This window comes from Salmo trutta, chromosome 5 (assembly GCF_901001165.1).
Source record: "Salmo trutta chromosome 5, fSalTru1.1, whole genome shotgun sequence".
In the NCBI taxonomy this organism is placed as follows: Eukaryota; Metazoa; Chordata; class Actinopteri; order Salmoniformes; family Salmonidae; genus Salmo; species Salmo trutta.
Genome location: NC_042961.1, coordinates 26,724,380 through 26,747,991, shown reverse-complemented (window position 1 = coordinate 26,747,991; position 23,612 = coordinate 26,724,380). Strand labels below are relative to the sequence as shown.

The 23,612-nt window shown below is 44.5% G+C and overlaps 1 protein-coding gene across 2 annotated transcripts in view; it reads left to right on the top strand.

The window, feature by feature from the left end:
* LOC115193964 (DNA nucleotidylexotransferase-like) overlaps nucleotides 1–23,612 on the top strand; it is a 170,966-nt gene that overhangs the window by 34,605 nt on the left and 112,749 nt on the right. For both annotated transcript variants that reach the window (XM_029753132.1, XM_029753131.1), the window contains exon 4: nucleotides 15,218–15,388. In XM_029753132.1, coding sequence (XP_029608992.1) covers nucleotides 15,218–15,388 — 171 coding nt within the window. The remainder of the gene's footprint in view (nucleotides 1–15,217; nucleotides 15,389–23,612) is intronic.

Below are 23,612 nucleotides of genomic sequence, written 5' to 3'. Positions count from 1 at the left end.
GTTATTGGGGTCACATTTCTCTCACTGCCTATGTTGCTGTACTGTAATTTACTCTCTCTCACACACACATACACGCGTGTGCACACACGCCCACACACAGAATCTCCTCTCCTGTTCATTCAGGTCTAGCCTACCCCTCTTCTCCATCATTCTTGTGGCAGTCAATCTTCCTCAGTCATAACTCTACTCCCAGCCTGCCACACACTGATCCAATTATTGACATGTGTGTCCTGATTGATTGGCATGCTGCATTATTGGCTTTCAAACCGATGGCAACACAGACATCGCTACACACACACAAACACACACACATGCACGCACACACGCACATACACCCCCCCCCCCCCCCCACACACACACACACACACACACACTGGCCTCTGTTACTAATGAGAGGAGAGGAAGAGAGGTAGAGAGAGGAAGAGATAAAGGGCTAAAGGTCTTTGATTTTGTTTCCTTTCATCATATGGCCTCTGGTGATTGTCCAGCATGTCGATAGCAGCATGAAGGCAGTCTGTGTGCTTGACTGATCTTCAACTGCATCACCCTGTGTAGGTGCAACTTACACAACCATAGCAACTAGCAAAGAGCAGGCTGACTGAATACAACCAGTCCTCACTATGGGCTCTTTCTATCTTGGCCTCGGCAGACTCTTGGCCTCTCAGACACATTGGAGACAGTGCTGGGTGGTAAACTGGGATGCTACATCAACTCTGCATGAACTAACTCTCCCTCCAGCCTTTACTTTTCATTAATTAGACCAATGCAAATTTGCCTGTCCTCCCCAGCGTTGGCTCTGTGCTGGAGGTAGGAAACCTGACAGCTGACAGACTGGCCTCCAAGGGAGATGAGAGGGCCAGGGTGTGTTGGTGCTGCTCATCTGTTCAGGTTGGTTCAGGAGCAGGTTGGGCGCTTTAGGAGCCCGCTGACTGCAGCACAGTCTCTGCACGACTGCTGGTAGCGACTCAGCACCGAGCCATCTGTCTCCTCGAGCTCTAGGTGAGACTAAGGTGAGACGTCAGTGAGATGTCAGTGAAATGTCAATTAGATGTAGCTGACAAAAGGACCTACTGTAAGCTGTTAGTATGAGTTGGTGAGAATGCTGCTCTGTAGTCCTATGTTACTGTACAGTGCTTCTAGTGGACAAACAGAGCAAATATGTTAGCATGAGCCTGTGGGAAAACCACTCTGTAGGTCTACATTCCTGTAAGTGATTCTACTAGACCAGTGTTTCAAAGTTTATTCGCCACGTACACAGGATACAACAGGTGTGTCACGGATCCCTCCGGAACTTTCATTGCGCACACCTGGCACCTATTCCCACTGATTGTATTTTTATATATGTGCCCCCTGTTGACCATCGTCTGGTCGATTATTGTTACAATGTCCGTTGGTGCGTGTGAGTACCTGTGCTGGGTGTTTTGGGCTTTTGTGCCCTTGTGGATTGCACAGATGATTACGGGTCTCGTCCCATGCGTTAATCATTGTGCGTGTGTGTTATTTTTTCGAGGTACTTCTCGCTCTTTTGCTTTGGGTTTCTACCCTTTGTTTTGTTATGCATTTGTTTGGTCTTCGTCCCCATGCCTTTACATGGCACGCTGTAAATTGGAATGAATAAAAAACCCTATTACGCATTCCTGCATCTGTCTCCCGATCCTTCATACCAACGTGACAAGGTGTAAAACTGTACAGTGTAATTCTTACCTTAAGACCTCTTTGCCAACAATGCAGTGATAATAATAGTATAGATAATAATAGAAAATAGAATAAAATATAAAAATACGGGCCAGTACATGACTGGGGCCAAGCTCCGTGCCATCCAGTACCTCTATACCAGGTGGTGTTATAGGAAGGCCCAAACAATTGTCAGACTCCAGCCACCCAAGCCATAGATTGTTCTCTCTGCTACCACATGGCAAGCTGTCACGTCCTGACCATAGAAAGCTTTTATTTTCTATGGTAGAGTAGGTCAGGGCATGACTGGGGGGTTAGTCTAGTTTATTATTTCTATGTGGGGTTCTAGGTTTGTTTTTCTACGTTGGTGATTGTGTATGATTCCCAATTAGAGGCAGCTGGTAATCGTTGTCTCTAATTGGGGATCATACTTAAGTAGCATGTTTTTTTGGGGAGGGCACATGGAGTGGTCGGCAGAGTAGAGGAGTGAGTCAGAGACAGAGTAGGATTATTGGGACAGATTGAGCGAGGAATGGGTGGCGAAAGTTGAGGAGAGTGATGAGAGAGAGCTGTTGGTTTGGCGTAATATGCATGGCATTCGCCCTGAGGAGCGTGTTAGCTGTCCGAGGCCACCTGAGTCAGCTCCTCGTACTCGTCCTGAGAAGTGTGTTAAAGTTCCTGTACAATTGATGCCGGCTATACGCACCAGGTCTCCAGTACGCCTTCACAGTCCAGTACGTCCTGTGCCAACTCCCCGTACTCACCGTAGGGAGCATGTGACCGGTCAGGCACCATGTTTTGTGGTGATACGCACGGTGTCTCCAGTGCGCATCCACAGCCCGGTGCGTTCTGTGCCATCTGTCCAGGACGGGTGGTGCCAGCTCAGCGCGCCTGGCCTCCAGTGCGCCTCCTCGGTCCAGGATATCCTACACCGGCTCTACGCACTGTGTCCCCAGTGCGCCTTCACAGCCCAGTGCGTCCTGTGCTAGCTCCCCGCACTTGACGTGCGAAGGTGGTCATTTGTACAGGACGCATTGTGCCAGCTCTACGCTCCAGACCTCTATTACGCCTCCACGGTCCAGTATATCCTGTGCCTCCTCCTCGCACTCTCCTTGAAGTGCGTGTTCCCAGTCAGGTACGTCCTGTGCCTGGTCCTCGCACTCTCCCTGAAGTGCGTGTCCTCAGTCAGGTATGTTCTGTGCCTGCTCCCCGCACTCGCCCTGAGGTGCGTGTTACCAGTCTGGCGCCACCTGTGCCGGCCCCACGCATCAGGCCTTCAGTGCGCCTTCCCGTTCCAGAGCTTCCGGCGACAGTTCCCAGTCCAGAGCTTCCGGCGACGTTTCACAGTCCGGAACCTCCAACGTCGGTCCACAGTCCAGAACCTCCTGAGACGGTCCACGGTCCAGAACCTCCTGAGATGGTCCACGGTCCGGAACCTCCTGAGAAGGTCCAGGGTCTGGAACCTCCTGACGGTCCACGGTCCGGAACCTCCTGAGACGGTCCACGGTCCGGAACCTCCTGAGACGGTCCACGGTCCAGAACCTCCTGAGACGGCCCACGGTCCGGAACCTCCTGAGACGGTCAACAGTCTGGGACCTCCAGCTCCAAGGCCAGAGTCTTCTTCTGCGTTGGTGCCCAGTCTAGGCACAGCGTCCAGTCTGGGTCCAGGGCTGGATCCGCAGGATGAGCGGGTTCTTCGGCCCGCACCAGAGCCGCCACCAAAGCTGGCAAATCCGCGGGATGAGCGGGTTCTTCGGCCCGCACCAGAGCCGCCTCCGATGCTGGCGGATCCACAGGATCAGAGGGTTCTTCGTCCTGCACCAGAGCCGCCACGATACTAGACACCCCCCCAACCCTCCCTTTTTGTTTCAGGTTTTGCGGTCGGAGTCCGCACCTTTGGGGGGGGTACTGTCACGTCCTGACCATAGAAAGATTTTATTTTCTATGGTAGAGTAGGCCAGGGCGTGACTGGGGGGTTAGTCTAGTTTATTATTTCTATGTGGGGTTCTAGGTTTGTTTTTCTACGTTGGTAATTGTGTATGATTCCCAATTAGAGGCAACTGGTAATCGTTGTCTCTAATTGGGGATCATACTTAAGTAGCATGTTTTCCACTTGTGGGTTATGTGATATTGTGTTTTGAGTAAGTGTATGGAGCACCTCTGTAGTCACGTTTCGTTTATTTTTTATTGCTTTTGTATTTTCTTAGTTTCACTTTATAATAAATATGTGGAACGCTACTCACGCTGCGCCTTGGTCCGATCATTCCAACGAACGTGACACAAGCTGTACCAGCGTCTGAAACAACTGTACCCTGAACAGATTCTACATCCAAGCCATAAGACTGCTAAACAAGACTGCTAAATAGCTCATCAAATGGCTATCCGGTCTAACTGCATTGACACTTTTTTGCACTATGACCAAGAAGGCAGAATCACTTTCCTTAAATGCATCCATAATGGAAAGAAAATTGCCTTTATTAATGTGTATGCTCCGTTATTCTCTGAATATCATATTTTTTGTGAAAGATAACGACCTGGCTTTACGTATTTTACTGGTTTATGACTCAATGACACCACCCCCTGTTAGAGGGGAATAAAGCAGCCCAAGAAACGTTATTCACACAGAGGAGAAAATTAATATGGGGATGTACATGGGGATGCTTCTCAAAGGTACAGAGAAAGGAATAATGAATATTCACATACAGGCTACAAATCAAATACAATTTTATGGTTGCATACACATGTTTAGCAGATGTTATTGTGGGTGTAGCAAAATGCTTGTGTTATTAGCTCCAACAGTGCAGTAATATCTAACAATACACAACAATACATACAAATCTAAAAGTAAAAGAAAAATAGAAATATTAGGACGAGCAATGTCGGAGTCCGGAGTATAAATATGTGGTGTGATGTATAGACATTATGGACAGTATGTGGATAGAATACAGTACATAGTATATCTGAAGAATACATGGATAGCATAGCATATGTACAGAATATTGACTAGAATACAGTATACAGTATACATATGCTATAGGTAAAACAGTTTGTAAACATTATTCAAGTGACCTGTGTTCCATGTCTATGTAGATAGGACAGCAGCCTCTAAGGTGCAGGGATAAGACACATTTCTTCAGCCTCCTGAGGTTGAAGAGGCACTGTTGTGGCACTGTTGTGCCTTCTTCACCACACTTTGTGTGGGTGGAGCATTTCAGATCGTCAGTGATGTGTACGCCAAAAAATTTGAAACTTTTCACCTTCTCCACTGCGGCCTCGTCGACGGTGATGTGGATGGGGGCGTGCTCTCTCTGCTGTCTCTTGAAGTCCACGATCAACTCCTTCGTTTTGTTGACGTTGAGGGAGAGGTTATTTTCTTGGCACCACTCCACCAGGGCCCTCATCTCCTCCTTGTAGGCTGTATGTTCGTTGTTGGTAAAATCTCTTTGTTGTTGGTAGAGCAGAGTAGTGAATGGACATGAATGAGCTATACCCATGTCATGTAATGGCATAGTACTATAATAGCAAAATATGAAGGACTTTATATGATAATACACTGCAGCAATAAACACTAGGCTATTACAGAGCAATACTCGATAACAAGGACTGTATCTAAGGACTGTATCTAAGCATATATCACATAGTAGAGTAGGCTAATGACTAGCATTGTTTGCTAACAAGGAATAAACAACGACAGTGTAAGAAAGCACTGTATTTACATGACGGTAAGTTACCTAAAGCAGAGCTACAAGTAAAGGAGACAGCAAACATACACAACATAGTAATTGTTATAGTATGACTACTTATAGATGCATAGAAAGCCAAGTTAAACAGCAACTACAACTTACATTTTGCAGACGCTCTTATCTAGAGCAACTTACAGTAGTGAACGCATACATTTCATACATATCATACATTTTATTTTTCTCTGTACTGGTCCCCTGTGGGAATCGAACCCACAACCCTGGCGTTGCAAACACCATGCTCTACCAACTGAGCGACACGGAACCGTTACTTTGTGTTCACGCATCCCATGCATGTAACTCCACCCATGATAACACTGTCAGGCTCAGGGCAATATTTATACCCTTGCGGGAGCATGCAATGTGCCTGTCTGACCTGTGCAGGGCTAGCTATGAGCATCTGGCCAATTAGATAATGCGTGAACAGTGCATGGACAGAGTGTGGAGTGCATGGGGAGAGTCTGATTGGCTGAAACCACGAGCTGGGGGTGATTGATATCTCACACATGAGGGGGAGCTAGACTGCGAGATATAAACAACAACACACGCTGGAAATTAGTCCCACAGCGCCCTTGGAATTCCATCTGGTTATTGGGACAGACATTAATGCCATTTTGGACATGCGAGACAAATCTAATAAGAACAACTACAATCCACATACAACCAAGGCTCTCCAGAATATGATCTTTGATTACAACCTCATTGATGCCTTGCGAGTAAATAATCCTAAAGCAAAAGAGTACACTTTCTACTCAAACAGGCATAAAACATTCTCACAAATGGATTTCATACTATTATCTACACATCTATTTTCTTTAATCAAATCAAATAAAATGTTATATGTCACATGCACCAAATACAACACATTGAGAGAGAGGTTGTTGTCCTGGCACCACACTGCCAGGTCTCTGACCTCCTCCCTTTAGGCTGTCTCATCGTTGTCGGTGATCAGGCCTACCACTGTTGTGTCGTCAGCAAACTTAATGATGGTCTTTGAGTTGTGCTTGGCTACGCAGTCATGGGTGAACAGGGAGTACAGGAGGGGACTAAGCACGCACCACTGAGGGGCCACAGTGTTGAGGATCAGCGTGGCAGATGTGTTGTTGCCTACCCTTACCACTTGGGGGCGGCCTGTCAGGATGTTCAGGATCCAGTTGCAGAGGGACGTGTTTAGTCCCAGGGTCCTTAGCTTAGTGATGATCTTTGTGGGAGTTATGGTGTTGAACAGCATTGTCGCATAGGTGTTCCCTTTGTCCAGGTGTGAAAGGACAGTGTGGAGTGTAATAGAGATTCCATCATCTGTGGATCTGTTGGGGCGGTATGCAAATTGGAGAGGGCCTAGGGTTTTTGGCATGATAGTGTTGATGTGAGCCATGGCCAGCCTTTCAAAGCACTTCATGGCTACCGACGTAAGTGCTACGGGGTGGTAATCATTTAGGCAGGTTAACTTCACTTTCTTGGGCACACGGACTATGGTGGTCTGTTTGAAACATGTTGGTTTTACAGACTAAGTCTGGGAGATGTTGAAATGTCAGTGAAGACACCTACCAGTTGGTCCGCACATGCCTTGAGTACTTGCCCTGGTAGTCTGTTTTGCCCTGTGGCTTTGTGAATGTTGACCTTTTTAAAGGTCTTGCTCACATCAGCTATGAAGATCATGATCACAAAGTTGTCCGGAGCATCTGGTTCAATCTTAGACCTGTACTGACGCTTTGCCTGTTTGATGGATTGTCTGAGGGCATAGCAGGGTTTTCTTACATGCGTCTGGATTAGTGTCCCGCTCCTTGAAAGCGGCAGCTCTGGTCTTTAGCTCGGTGAAGATGTTACCTGTAATCCATGGCTTCTGGTTGGGAAATGTACGTGCAGTCACTGTGGGGACGACGTCGTTGATGCACTTATTGATGAAACCGGTGACTGAGGTGGTATACGCCTCAATGTTATTGGATGAATCCCGGAACATTTTCCAGTCTGTGCTAGCAAAACTGTCCTGTAGTGTAGCATCCGCGTCATCTGACCACTTCCGTATTGAGAGAGTCACTGGTACCACCTGCTTTAGTTTTTGCTTGTAAGCAGGAATCAGGAGGATAGAATTATGGTCAGATTTGCAAAATGGAGGTCTAGGGAGAGCTTTGTATGCATCGCTATGTGTGGAGTAAAGGTGGTCTAGTTTTTTTCCTCTGGTTGCACATGTGACATGCTGGTAGAAATGAAGAAATGAGCCAGCCAGCTCTATATTATCTGTGTCGTCGTTCATCCAAGTCTCCGTGAAGCATAAGATATTACAGTTTTTACTGTCCCGTTGGTAGGGTATCTTAATCGTAGATCGTCCAGTTTGTTTTCCAATGATTGCACATTGACCAATAATACTGAGGGTAGTTTTGGTTTACCTATTCGTCTGCAAATTCTTACAAGGCACCCCGCCCTCATCCACCTTTTTCTCCATATTTTCTTCACGCTGATGACAGGGATTTGGGCCTTGTCCCGACAAAGCAGCATGTCCTTCGCGTCGGACTCATTAAAGAAAATACCTTCGTCCAGTTCAAGGTGAGTAATCACTGTTCTGATGTCCAGAATCTCTTTTCGGTCATAAGAGAAGGTAGCAGCAACATTATGTACAAAGTTAGTTACAAACAATGCAAAAAAACAAACAAAATAGTATTGTTGGTTAGGAGCCCATAAAACAGCAGCCCTCTCCTCTGGCACCATTATAGCTGGAGAAAATAAAAATGTGATACCTGACAATCACACCTACTACTGCAAACTTCAAATCTTAAAATGTACTAAAAGAGCCACAAGATGCCGTTTCAACATTTAATTCCTACAAAATCTTACACTCTATGATCAATTTGAAATTCAACTCACTAATTCATAATGATCTATACAAATTCAGTGGATTCTAAGGGATGCCACCAAAGGTTTTATAAAAACATTATGCAACTGCATTTGCATGTGGGTTGAATAAATCACAACTAAAGAAGATAACTAACTATGCAGTTATTAACAACATTTAAAAGAGTGTTCTCTACAAACACTCTTTTCAGACCAGGTAGTTATTATTCTTCCAAAGTCAAGACAGAACTTAATTTATTGATAAGACAGAGAGCAGAATTTGCCATCCATCGAGGTAGACTCAACCATTACTTCCATGGTAATCGTCCTTGTCATTTACTGGCCAACAAGGTACGCAATAATCAATTAGCTGATATAGCAATTATTGAATCTGAAACAGGGGAATTACTATCAGAACCCAAATGAATCAATCAAAGATTCTCCTGCTTCTATAAAGAACTGTACACCTCTGATTGTAAATCCACACCAAGCCAGGCAAAGTCCTTTCTCAACAGAGGAAGTCCAAATCTCTCTTAATGAACTCAAAAGGGCATTGGATATCATGAATAAATGGAAATAACCTGGATGGGATGATATTTTTCCTGAGGTCTATTTAAAGTTTTGGAATCAATTAGGTCCACTATTGCTCGAAATGATTAACACAAAGGTTCCTTTGAGAGCGATGTGAATACAAGACTAATTTAGCTTTTATTTAGAAATGATAAGGATGCCACCCAGTGTTCTCACTATCACCCCCTATCTTTGATAAACACAAATATTAAACTGTTTTCCAAAAAGTTGTTGTCCCATCTCAAGACCAAAATTGGTCCACACAGACCAAAGCAGGTTTGTTAAAAAAAGCTTTCTCCTCAGATAACCTCCGTAGACTATTACATATCTTCAATTCTTCATCAGAAACAACAGCTCCTTGTGCTGTATTATCTCTTGATGCAGAAAAAGCTTTTGATAGACTAGAATGGTCATATCTCTGGTCTGTCTTGGGATGTATGGGAATTGGCTCCAATTTCATTAACTTTTTACTGCAGTGGGCTAAATCAGGGTCACACAGATTGATTCCTGGAAGTCTTAAACAAATCTACTTTGAAACAAAGTATACACCTCACACACATGGTTATGGGCTTAAAAAAAGAAGATACCTGTTCCATGTCAGATATAGAGTTGAAATGTATTCAATTTTGAGTTAGTATCCCAATATTACACTTTATATACATCACAGAAGACTGAAATCTAACACAACCGTTTGACATAGAAACACCGGATTTTCGTCATAAAAATAAATAATGTATTTATTATTATGAAATATATTAATAACATTCCACCCATGAGGCCAAAGAGGGCACTTATGGTCATTGAATGCAGGAAAGGGCTGACAATATCTGCTCTGCTACCTTCAGAATCACTAGAAGCAGCAGACAAAGGGATCCAATTTCACCTTGCTATTTTTATTATCCATGGAACCCCTGACCAAGGCAAGTCATCAATTGAAGGAACTCCAACGTCACTAAAATCTCTTTATATGCAAACAATATTTTACTATATTGAGACAATGTATCTCAATCACTCCCAAACGCATTGAAGATCATAAATGAATTCATCTTCATCTCAAGTTATAAAATAAATCTAAACAAATCAGCCCTACTGCCTGTCAAGACCCTGATGGAGGACTCCATCTCTATTTATGGAATCCCAATCAATTCACAATTTAAATATTTGTGAGAAGATATATTTCCATCCTTAGATAAAACTATTGCCTGAAACATTAACGGAACACTCAAATCAATTCAATCCGACCTCAGTAGATGGAATAATATCCCAGTTGCTGTAGCCCTTTCCTGCAGTCAATGACCAAAAGCACCCTCTTTGGCCTTATGGGTGGAATGTTATTCAAATTTTTCATAATTTCATAACTTTGAATTTAAAAAAAAAAACGATGAAAGTCTGGTGTTTCCATGTCAAACAGTTGTTATATTTCAGTCTTCTGTGATGTATAGAAATTGTAATATTGGGATGCAAAGTTAAAATGTAATACATTTCAACTATGTCTGACATGGTACAGTTGCCTTCTTTTTTTATCCAATAACCATGAGCGTGAGGAGTATATCTTTGTTTAAAATAGATTTGTTTAAGACTACCAGGATTTACTCTGTGTAACCCTGATTTAGACTACTGCAGTACAAAGGTATATCTATTGTCTGGATAGAGAAATGTGCGGTTGTGGGAATGATGGGAGGTACAGTGGCTTGCGAAAGTATTCACCCCCTTTGGGATATTTCCTATTTTGTTGCATTACAACCTGGAATTAAAATAGATTTTTGGGGGGTTGTATCATTTGATTTACACAACATGCCTTATTTCTTATTTGTGAAACAAATAAGAAATAAGACAAAAAAACAGAAATCTTCAGCGTGCATAACTATTCATCCCCACAAACTCTATACTTTGTAGAGCCACCTTTTGCAGCAATTACAGCTGCAAGTCTCTTGTGGTATGTCTCTATAAGCTTGGCACATCTAGCCACTGGGATTTTTTCCCATTCTTCAAGGCAAAACTGCTCCAGCTCCTTCAAGTTGGATGGGTTCCTCTGGTGTACAGCAATCTTCAAGTCATACCACAGATTCTCAATTGGATTGAGGTCTAGGCTTTGACCAGGCCATTCCAAAACATTTACATTTTTCTCCTTAAACCACTCGAGTGTTGCTTTAGCAGTATGCTTAAAGTTATTGCCCTGCTGGAAGGTGAACCTCCGTCCCAGTCTCAAATCTCTGGAAGACTGAAACGGGTTTCCCTCAAGAATTTCCCTGTATTTAGCGGCATCCACCATTCCTTCAATTCTGACCAGTTTCCCAGTCCCTGCCGATGAAAAACATCCCCACAGCATGATGCTGCCACCACCATGCTTCACTGTGGGGATGGTATTCTCGGGTGATGAGAGGTGTTGGGTTTCCTTGATGGCCAAAAAGCTCAATTTGAGTCTCATCTGACCAGAGTACCTTCTTCCATATGTTTGGGGAGTCTCCCACATGCATTTTGGTGAACACCAAACGTGTTTGCTTATTTTTTTCTTTAAGCAAGGGCTTTTTTCTGGCCACAATTCCTTAAAGCCCAGCTCTGTGGAGTGTACGGCTTAAAGTGGTCCAATGGACAGATACTCCAATCTCCGCTGTGGAGCTTTGCAGCTCCTTCAGGGTTATCTTTGGTCTCTTTGTTGCCTCTCTGATTAATGCCCTCCTTGCCTGGTCCGTGAGTTTTGGTGGGCGGCCCTCTCTTGGCAGGTTTGTTGTGGTGCCATATTCTTTGCATTTTTTAATAATGGATTTAATGGTGCTCTGTGGGATGTTCAAAGTTTGTTATTTTTTTATAACCCAACCCTGATCTGTACTTCTCCACAACTTTGTCCCTGACCTGTTTGGAGAGCTCCTTGGTCTTCATGGTGCCGCTTGCTTGGTGGTGCCCCTTGCTTAGTGGTGTTGCAGACTCTGGGGCCTTTTAGAACAAGTGTCTATATACTGAGATCATGTAACAGATCATGTGACACTTAGATTGCACACAGGTGGACTTTATTTAACTAATTATGTGACTTCTGAAGGTAATTGGTTGCACCAGATCTTATTTAGGGGCTTCATAGCAAAGGTGGTGAATATTTTTTATTTTTTAGAATTTTTGGAAATAAGTACTTTTTTTCATTTCACTTCACCAATTTGGACCATTTTGTCTATGTCCATTACATGAAATACAAATAAAAATCAATTTATATTACAGGTTGTAATGCAACAAAATAGGAAAAACACCAAGGGGGTTGAATACTTTTGCAAAGCACTGTATTTATGCTGAATGTATTATTGCTTATACTTATATTGCATTTCTTACTGTTATTTGTCTTTTGAGTGGCAGCCTGCTGGTACATGTTTTATAAATGTATACCTTGAAATTAATAATGTACCTGTATAGCCCCCTCCCCCAACCCAAACCCAAAAATTACAAAATAAATAAAAACTTGGTTTAAAAAATATAAAATGAAAAAGAAATTATTGTCATTCTCAGTGGGTGTAAAAAACAGACGTTGACTTTCTGTGTGAGATCAATTAAAAATGACTTTGAGAAGCTCCGCAGCTCATTAGTGGTGGTCATTTAAGACAATCAGAAATACTATCAGACATTCCCAATTGGGCACTTTTATAGATTGGGCACAGCCCATGTACCTCTATGTGTGCTCAGGCACGCTCGCTTACTCAACAATGGCAGAACAAAGAACCAGACACATGTTCACATGGAGTGCTCCAAGACAAAAAGGAAATAAACCAAAACTTTTTTCTCACAAGTGTAGCATGGGTTGTGAGCTCTGCAAACAACTTGTCCACTCCAAGATTGAGAATGGTAAATTACTGTAATGTATTGAATGCAGTGTCGGGACTAATGCAACATTTTTATAAAATTGCTTGGCGTGCCAAGGCAAATACCCTTGCATGCCAGCCGTGGCACCTATGCCATAAATTGCAGATGCCTGTACTAGACAAATGGAGCTGAGATATTTCCGCCCATAATCAGTGGAAAGTTGCCCCATACTGTATGGTAGTTCTAGTTGAATTATGGCTAAGGCTCCCTCTCCTACAGTAGCCAGCTAGCAAGCTTCTCCAGGCAGACCCACAGTGCAGACAGAGTATCTCACCACAGCAGGAGCCTGCCCTCTCACCCCTCTCAATTAAGGCCTCAATCCTCTCGTTATCTCCCTCTGTGAACAGAGCCCAGCTCTGTGTGTGAGTGTGCATGCATGCGTGTGAACTTCCTGTGTGTGTGTGCGCACGCTTGTCGGTGTGTTTGAGGTCATCCTCTCGCTACGTGTTGTAAATGGGTCAGTGGAGTCTCCTGCCAGGCTGGGCTCAGGTCTTGCCTGCTGACCCGAAGCAGCATGTCTGGACAGATCACCCATGGCCCGGCCACGCTGTGGGTGACTGCACTGATCTAGCTCACTACTCAACTAAACCAGGAGAGAAGAAACCTGCCAACTTGGCCACGACTGCTAACATGATCTACTGAAGAGAAACACTGTTTTTAAAGGTCGGATTTTCTACAGTAAAGCTGTCCCCATTTTACCCTATCTGATCTCGTCCTCATCAGTGGCACCTTGTAAATACCCTGGGGGGGGGGGGGGGGGGGGGGGGGGTAATTCAGCCATTCACAAGGTGCCACTGATGAGGATGAGATCAGATACGGTAAAATGGGAACAGCTTTACTGTCCCCGTTTTACTGAGTTACTGTTCATATAAGGTAATCAGTCAATTGAAATGAATTCTTTAGACCCTAATCTATGGATTTCACATGACTAGGCAGGGGTGCAGCCAAGGGTGGGCCTGGGAGGGCATAGGCTCACCCACTAGGGAGCCAGGCCCAGCCAATCAGAATTAGTTATTCCTCACAAAAGGGCTTTATTACAGACAGAAATACTCCTCAGTTTCATCAGCTGTCCGGGTGGCTGGTCTCAGACAATCCTGCAGGTGAAGAAGCCGGATGTGGAGGTCCTGGGTTGGCGTGGTTACACGTGGTCTGCGGTTGTGAGGCCGGTTGGATGTACTGCCAAATTCTCTAAAACTACGTGGTAGAGAAAAGAATATGAAATGGTTTGGTGGACATTCCTGCAGTCAGCATTCCAATCTGTGGCATTGTGTTGTGTGACGAAACTGCACATTTTAGAGTGGCCTTTTATTGTCCCCAGTACAAGGTGCACCTGTGTAGTGATCAGGCTGTTTTATCAGCTTCTTGATATGCCACACCTGTCAGGTGGATGGATTATCTTGGCAAAGGAGAAATGCTCACTAACAGGGATGTAAACAAATTTGTGCACAAAATCTGAGAGAACTCATAAAACATGGGACCAGCACTTTATATGTTGCATTTATATTTTTGTTCAGTATATATGATATATATTTTGTAGATTTGTTATATATAATTTTTTCTTAGATATTGTGTCTTATTTTTTGGACCAAACACAAGTGGGGCACTGCCCCTAACGGATGAGCCGCCACTGCTCTTTATATTTTTATTACAAAACGCATTGCATTCTGTATTTCAAGTCATTAATTGCCTACATATTTTTTATCAGCTACGTATGTTTATTCTATCTGCGTAATATGCCTAATATACATCCCTACATTTACCATTAGTCTGTACTTTACTGTATTGTATACCAATGCAGAGCAGTAAGGAAGCTTCTCTTCTCTGGAACATGGTGTCCTCTGGGACTGCTCAGTGAGTAAGGAAGCTTCTCTTCCCCGGAACATGGTGTCCTCTGAGACTGCTCATGCATAAAACCCTCACTCTCTCCCTCCTGGCAATATCCTTCTATTGAAAAAACCAAAATTGAAAACTCCTGACAGTTGTTCTTTCCTTTCGTTGAACCACCATGTTGCTTCAGAGAGGAAAGTACACAGCAGCACCGCAGGCCCCTCGGGAGCCTGTTGTGAACAAGTGGAAAATGACAGGTTCCTCTCCGGCGCACACCGACCCAAATATCGCTGTGCGGTCATATGGAAGAGGCCTGTTTGTCGGGGTCTACCGCGGCGGGGAGAGAGATGGATGGGGGGAAGAGGTAGAGGGGAAGGAGAGAGGGAGAGGGGGATTGTGTGCTCCGATCCCTGTCTAACTGCCACCACAGGTCAATGCATCTGACGTGTGATTGCACACCTGACACATCTCTCTCGCTCTCTCTCTCTCTCTGTCTGTTTCTCTCTTTCTCTCGCTCTCTCTCTTTCCTCACACTATATCTCAATTTGTTTTTATTTTCTCTCCTTTCCCTATATTTCTCTGACCTCATACTACAATTCTTTTGTGTTTCCTTTTCCATCTTTGTTTCTCATTTACATATTTATATTTCCCTCTCCTTTCATTGTGCCTCTCGTTCTCTCCTCTCTCTCTCTCTCTCTCTCTTTCTCTCCCTCCCCCCTTCCCCTCCTCTTTAGGATGTGTTGGAGGAGCTGGCGGAGAATTCTGAGTTCAATGAAAGTAAGGGTCCATGTCTGGCATTCCGGCGAGCAGCCTCAGTCCTGAAGAGTCTGCCATCAGCAGTGCACTGTCTGGGGGCCATCCAGGGCCTACCCTGCCTGGGTGAGCACACCAAGGCTGTCATGGAGGTAACATCAGCTCCACTGCATAAATTCAGTCACACACACACACACACACACACACACACACACACACACACACACACCAGTGTAAAATAAAGAGTGAAGCTCGAACGTTTCACATGTCCATGGACATTGGAGTGACACTCAGTAAGCAACCGCTGAGTTGAGTATTGTTGAGTGAACATCAGAGGGGAAAACTCTAAAGACCCACTGAGATTAAGTTGTAGCTTAGCGAGCACTGAGGCCGTGGTAGTGATGAACAATTGGTGTGTGTGTGTGTGTGTGTGCACCCCAATGAGAAAGTAAGTCAGAGCAGTATCCCTGAGCTTGAGGAGGTTTGGCCTTGGCTTGAGGGTTGAAAACCAGTGGGGAGATGCATCACTGAGCAGCAGTGGAGGCTGCTGAGGGGAGAACGGCTCATAATAATGGCCGGAACGGCGCAAATGGAATAGCATCGAACACCTGGAAACCATGTGTTTGATGTATTTGATACCATTCCACTGATTCCGCTCCAGATATTACCATGAGCCTGTTCTCCCCAATTAAGGTGCCACCAACCTCCTGTGTTGAGCAGTGGACTCAAGGCAGAAATGTCTACTCTGCTTTAGCTGCTGTTCGTTGTTAAAATAGTAAAAATACTGCTTTGTAGTCTTTTTTCATGCACACACACACACACACACACACACACACAGTTGAAACAGAGTTGAAGCAGATGACAGCAAATTACAACAGAACAACCTCAAAGTTTTTAAAATAAACGCATCCAATAGTTTTGTCCTCTGAGATGTCCAATGATGCTACTATTACATAACTGTGATGTTGTTTGGAGTTTTTATCCTACACCCTAAGCAGCGCCTTGGTGCCTACTGCTTTTACATCTTTGATAAATGTGATATGGAGACACTTAAAATTTGACCAGCAAATGAGTTGTGCTCCCTGGAGATGAGAACACTATTAGGCCCGGGAACAAAGCCTGTTCAAAACAAACAGTCGGAGCTGAGTAAAATTATACACTGAGCTTTTCATTACAGCTATAAAACTGGAATTAATCCGATGCTTTACTATACCAAAGCTATCATTTCTATAATAGGAATGGAAATGAGTATCAGAGGGGTACTTTAAGTACTCCTAGAAACAAATTCCATGAGCAGCAGCACTTAAGAAGAGCTCCTCCTTAAATTGCATTTTTTATTTGTTATTATTTTATTACATGTGAACAGTTGAGGGTAGACTTCATCCTAATAGCGAACAAGGAAATCAAAGGAGACCTTCTGTTCTACAGGATGATCCCAATGCATGGCACACAGCTCTCCACAAGGCCAATAATGCACCTAAAATGTCAGAAAACATAACAATGAGGCAATTATACATTGATTCCACCCCCAAATGTAACATTAATATTATAATTACGGCACTGTGATGGTTCATGTTTTGGAGGCTAGTCTGGATACATTTGTCCATTTACCACACTCAAAACCTCTCCACCAAAACTGCCTACAACAGCACACACTTCCTTTGTGTCCCAGGATGTTGTCCCCAGAGTTCCTCTCCTTCCCCTGCCTGCAGCAGACATAGCCCTCAGCATGCCACTCTTACATGTGACACTTGCAGTATCACAGCATTTCAGAAGAGGAGATCAGCCTGGTGCTTCAGCATAGGGATGAGATGCGTTAGTTGCATTATGCTATCAGGTGCATTGAGGAGGACAACCAGTCTCTCAGGAGGGAAGTATGCAGAATACAAGAGGAACTGTCCACCACACTCAAAATAAGCCATCTCCAGGACCTAAGGCAGGAATTAGTCAGCTACCAACATACACTCCTTAAAGAGTCCAGTAAAAACCTAGAACCCAGCAAACTGTTGAACAAGGACCCATCAACCGTCCCAAACATTCAGCCAACCCAATCAACCTATCCACCAATCCAGCTGACCCCATCCTCCCCAGTCTCACGACCTGTGATTGCACCCACTCCTGCCATCCTCCACAGGCCCGAGAAGAAGCCTGAGATTGTTTTGACGATGGACTCCAATGGAAAATGAATGAATGAGCATTAACTTTTTAAAAATAGGGTGGTGGCTAAGTTGTGGTGCCCCACATCTTACAGACCCATGGAGCTCCTGACAGTGGCCCAGCTTGGCTCACCGAGCCTTGTCATTGTGCATACTGGAACCAATGACTTGCATGCTCAACAGAAAAAGGTGGCCACATCACGTTCAAGGGTGATGGAGAGGTCCTCTACCACCTTCCCAGATGCCAGGATTGTAATGTCCGCCCTTCTCCGCAGGAGAGATTTTCACCCTGCCACTATCGAAAGAGTAAATGCCATCCTCTCCCGGTGTAGTGGCTTCCTTTCCTCTTTACCATAGCCACTGCCCAAGCCTGAAGTGGGGTTGTTTGGTACGCATACAGTCCACACTCAAGGTTTCCAAAAAGCCAAACATTCAATGTGATCCAGGGATATGGTGCAACAAAAATGTTTATTCTTCTTATATCTAACAGGAAAATGAATATCCAATCAACTTAAAACATAGATTACTTGATATGGAAAATACACAATATGACCTGTCTGTATGTCTGTATTGTCACGTCCTGGCCAGTATAAGGGTTAATTGGTATTGTAGTTTGGTCAGGACGTGGCAGAGGGTATTTGTTTTATGTGGCTCAGGGTGGTGTTTTTGTTGTAAGGGCATTTGATTTAGTATTCCGGGGTTTTTGGGCACTGTTTGAGTTTCATGTATTCTATGTTGAGTCTAGTGTGTCTGTTTCTATGTTTGGGTTCATTGGGGTTGGGACTCTCAATTGAAGGCAGGTGTTGTCTATTTGCGTTTGATTGAGAGTCCCATATATGAGGGTGTGTTTGTATGTGTCTTTTGTGGGAGATTGTTTTTGCACTGCGTTTGTGAGCCTGCAAAACTGTTTTGTGTCGCAAGTATCATTTATTGTTTTGTTTGTCAAGTGGATGCTTTACTCTTGTTTTTTGTCAGTAATAAAAACATGAGTGTCCACAATCCCGCTGCATTTTGGTCCTCCTTTCCTCAACACGACGAAGACCGTGACAGAATCTCCCACCACCAAAGGACCAAGCAGCAGAGGAAGGAGCAGAGGGAATTTGAATTGGATAAACGGGAGAAATGGACATGGGAGCAAGTTATGGCCGGAGAGGGCCCATGGAAAAAATGGAGCAAAGACCGGGAATGCTACCGAGGAACACGACTGGCGATTTAAACCCGAGAGGCAACCCCAAGAATTTTTTTGGGGGGGGCATATGGGTAGTTTGGCGGGGCAAGTTTGGAGCCCCAGGCCAAATCTCCGGACTGTTTCTCGGAGGCCAGTTAATGGACAGGTCTTATGCTTCGGGGTAATGGGTGTTATGGCGAGGCCAAGTGTGTTTAGGCCAGTACGCGCTATACCAGCGCCCCGCATTTGCCAGGGGGTAGTAAGCATTCAGCCAGAAAGGGCGATGCCAGGTTTAAGCTCGAGACCGCCAGTAAGCCTCCATGGTCCTATATATCCTGTTCCCGCTCCACGCACTAGCCTAGAGGTGCGTGTTCCCAAGCTGGTATATCCAGTACCAGCACCACGCATCAGGCACCTAGTGCGTAAACCCAGCCTCGCCAGTCAACAGTCGCCAGAGCCGCCCGCCAGTCAACAGTCGCCAGAGCCGCCCGCCAGTCAACAGTCGCCAGAGCCGCCCGCCAGTCAACAGTCGCCAGAGCCGCCCGCCAGTCAACAGTCGCCAGAGCCGCCCGCCAGTCAACAGTCGCCAGACATGAGTGTCCACAATCCCGCTGCATTTTGGTCCTCCTTTCCTCAACACGACGAAGACCGTGACATGTATGTCTGTATGGTCAAAAAACTATACCGCTCCCGCGTCTAGCAAGGACTCCTCCCCCCAAAGGCCCAACTTCCTGCTTTTATCCTAACACACTTACTGCAGTACAATGAATGGGCAAGAGGGGGGGACAAAACTAAGTTACGCTAACAACAAATGAATACATCTCAATCAGGTAAATATAAATCATAAAGGCACGTACCTAATATTTCCCCATATACATTCATATTTACACAAATATACATGGAGCTCTGAATGTTCTGTCTTTTATACAAATATGTCCAAATCGGCTCTAACATACCGGCCCCTAATTGTTGACTGCACTGAATGGACAACAATTACTTAATATTCAAACGTAGAGCCAATACACAAAACATTCTATACCAGAGCACTATTACAGTTCATAGATATATACAAATATACAAGGTGCCATATAGGAAAATAGTCAGAGTCTGAGTTGAACACTTCAACTTCCAAAAATGTCAAGAGTATGACGTCCAAAAAATATATGACTACGACATCAAAGAATGTAAGAGTACAACATCAACGAATCAGAGGTGCACGTGATTCAAAGATGGAGCACTGTGTGTGTGTGTGTGTGTGTGTGGTGTCTCACTCCGCCGCCTCCAGGAGCAAACAGAGTTTATTGATAGGTCTCTGTAAGATATTGGTCTTGGTCTTAACCATGACGCTCCGGACAAGACCTTTGGCCCCTGGCAAAGCCTCCACCACACGCCCCATTAGCCAAGAGTTCCTAGGGGCGGTGTCGTCGACGATGACCACAAGGTCACCAGGACTGAAGTTTCTCTTAGTTTTGTTCTACTTGTTCCGCTCCTGCATAAGTGGAAGATACTCCCTGATCCATCTCTTCCAGAAGAGGTCAGTAATATATTGTACTTGCTTCCATCTCCTTCGTGAGTATAGGTCGCTTCTCTGGAATAGTCCTGGTGGCAGGACTGGCTTTGCTTTCAGATGAAGCAGATGGTTCGGAGTCAGGGGTTCTAGATCATTAGGGTCATTTGTTACAGTTGTGATTGGTCTGTCGTTCATGATCGCCTCAACTTCACACAAGGCTGTCTGCAAAGCCTCATCATCCAGTACTTGCTCTTTAAGGACTGAATAGAGGATCTTTTTTACTAGTCGGATCAACCTCTCCCATACCCCCCCATGGTGGGCTCCAGAGGGAGGATTGAATGACCATGTCACTCCTTCCTTCAGTAATTCATTTTGAATCTTGTTGTGATCCAGCTCTTTCAGAGCTTCTCCTAGCTCTCTGTGTGTTCCAACAAAGTTGGTGCCATTGTCTGTTCTGATATTTGTGACTGGGCCCCTTCGACAGATGACCCTGTGCAGGGCATTGATGCAGGAATCAGTATCCAGATATCTAGCAACTTCTAGATGAACAGCTCGACTCACAAGGCAAGTAAAGATCACACCATACCACTTCACATGAACGCGGCCTCGCTTCACCTCTATGGGGCCGAAGTAATCTATGCCCACATGGGTGAAAGGCGGCGAATCAGGTGACACCCGATCTTGTGGAAGGTCGGCCATCTTCTGTTCTCCAGCTCTAGCTTGCATCCGCCTGCAGAAGACACAGCTCTTAAGGATCTTCCTTGCTAAGGAGTTGGCACAGGGTATCCAATATCGCTGGCGAAGTCTAGAAAGCATGTGACCTCTCCCAGAGTGGCCAACCTGCTCATGGATGTGGAGTAAGATCAGCCTGGAGATGTAGGAGTCTTTGGGTAGGATCATAGGATTCTTTAGTTCTGTATGCATAGCAGCTTTGCTTAACCTTCCTCCCACTCTCAGAATGCCATTGTCAACAATTGGATTAAGCTTACAGATTGAGCCATTTCTCTTGGCACATTGTTTTCCTTTCACAACTAGTGCAATTTCTTGTTTAAAGTGCTGTCGTTGCTCAAATCGAATGATGGCCTTTTCTGCTTCATCTAGGTCATCCACAGACAGACTTTCTTTTCCAAATGTCAGTTTGAACTTGTCAATTTGTTCCTTCAGTGAGTTTGTCAGACTCTGATCTGAACCTGGATCAGTTTGTGTGAGAACTTTCCTTTTCTGGCTTAACTGTAGAAGAAGTCTTCAGTTTCAGCATCCAGGCAACTGCTTTCTTCAAGCTGTTCCATGTTGAATAGTACTCGATCAGTTTGCTGGTCGGACTCTTTTCTTCCACACATGTACTGTTTACGAAGACATCTTTTCTCACCTCTGGATCATCTGAAGGGATGGAGCCAAGCTCCTCGGGGACTTTCGGCCATTGTGTTTCTGTTTTCTCCAGGAATTCTGGTCCTTTGCGCCGTCTCTTTGAGTTCAGGAAAATTTCAACATGTAATCCTCTTGAAGCATCATCGGCTGGGTTGTGTTTGGAGTTCAAATACCTCCACTGTTTTGCTTTCGATAGGTCACGGATCATAGCAACCCTATTGGCCACAAAGGTATGGAATCTCTTGGTATCGTTGCGGATGTATTTAAAATATCACATGCCGTAGACCTCCATTTTTCCCTTAGTTTGTAGGGAAGTTTTGACATGATCAACTTTATGTTGGAGGGAAGATTAAGCTCTTCCATGTTCTGTAGGTCTTGCATAGCGTTACAGCAACCTCTAAGAGTGCATAGCCACCCAGTCCCTTTCCATCATCCGGTTTGATGTTTGTCCAGTTCCAAGCTTTTTCCATGTAAGCAGTGGTGACTTTGATTTCATTGCCAAAGTGTTCCTTTAACAACCTCTTAGCCTCTGCATAGCCTCTTCTGGCTTCCATATGCAGACAACTACGTACCAGATCCTTGAGCTGACCAGTGGTGTACTGTTCCAGGTAATAGAGCCTATCCTGGTGACTGCTCGTCTTATCTTCTATACCATGTTCAAATGCACGCATGCATGGCCTAAAGTTTAGAGGATCACCGTCAAACATAGGTGTCTCCCTAACAGGGAGTGTGGCCTGTTTGTGCTGTAGTACAAGGAGGTCAGCAATTTCATTCTGCCTTTGCATGACAGTAGAGAGATTATCATGGCTGGTATTATCGCTGATACCCGCAGTGTTGATTCTGTGTTGATTGCTAGACCTTGCAGTTGGCTGCTTAAGGGTGTGGTTCATGACTGTTTTCTGAATAGGTTTTGATGGCTTTGTTGTCGGTTGTTGTAAAACCCTTTGTAGTGGGGTCTTTGGAACTGCACCTAATGCAGTAAACTCAACAGGTGATGGTTCAGGTTCCACATAGACCTCGGGTTCCTGGTTCTCAAAATAAGAGTTCATTCCATCTTCTTGGCTTAGTAAATGGGCTGCCACAGCATGGGATTGAGAAGTTGACTCAACACTCTCCAGGACCTTCAGTTTGGCATTATATGATGCTATGTCCGTTTCCAGTGCCATTTTCTCCATCCTAACATTCAGTTGAGCTTTCTCCAGTTCCAGTGCATGCTTGTCCTGTAATGATGCTTGGCGAGCTAGTAGAGCTGCTCGTTCTGCCTCAGCTTTATACGTGCAGACGACACTGAGGAAGCCGTCTTAGAATACTTCGTTTTACTTGAAGTTTTTGACACATTGGAAATGCTGTCGTGTGGTTCAATGAGCGTTTGTGGCTCAACTTCAGCTTTTTTCCATATTTCCACCTCGTTCAGGAAATGTTCACAAGTTCTCATTCTTGGTTGATAATAGTTCATGCTCTCCTGGTCCTGTTCCTCCTCTGTGACCAGCTCTAGCACAGATTCATGAGCATTCTTAAAGTCATTGAGAACAGCATCAAATGCTTCAAGACTCTCATTCACAGTTTCAATGTTTCCTCTATCAACAAGAAGGACTTTTATTTCATTCATTTTGCGTGTTCACACTCCAAGTTTGCCTCTCCGGGCTGCATAGAGTGAATTTAGATGCTCCTCTGCCCTCTCCAGTGGAGTCTTATTTGGGATTTCATCCTCCATCATTCACTTTTAGTTCACTCAATTTACAATGACACAGTTGTTGGTTTGATTGTTAAACGTAATGCCCCTTTAGACCTCCTTTAATGCTTTAAAACACAGTCATCCATTTCAGCATATTGACCCATTTTTGAATTGAACGTGTGCAAGTTCGGCATTTTAGTTACGTTTTAAACATTTCATCCCTTTATACGTTTTGTCCCTTTAATGACGTTTGAACACGCAGTATCATTCGTTGTGTGGATGCATTGCATTTCCACGTTAGGCCAAATATTAGACATATGATTAGGTTACATTGTGCATAGGATCTGTGTTTCCCAAACTTAAACTTCTTAATTGTTTTCACAGCGCTGTGTTTTGAATTCCATTCCCAAGTTTACCAAACATTCCAATTATAAGCACATTTGAGCTTCCATAATATGCATGATCAAACGATCGCATTGAACAGGGCAGCTCATTCATT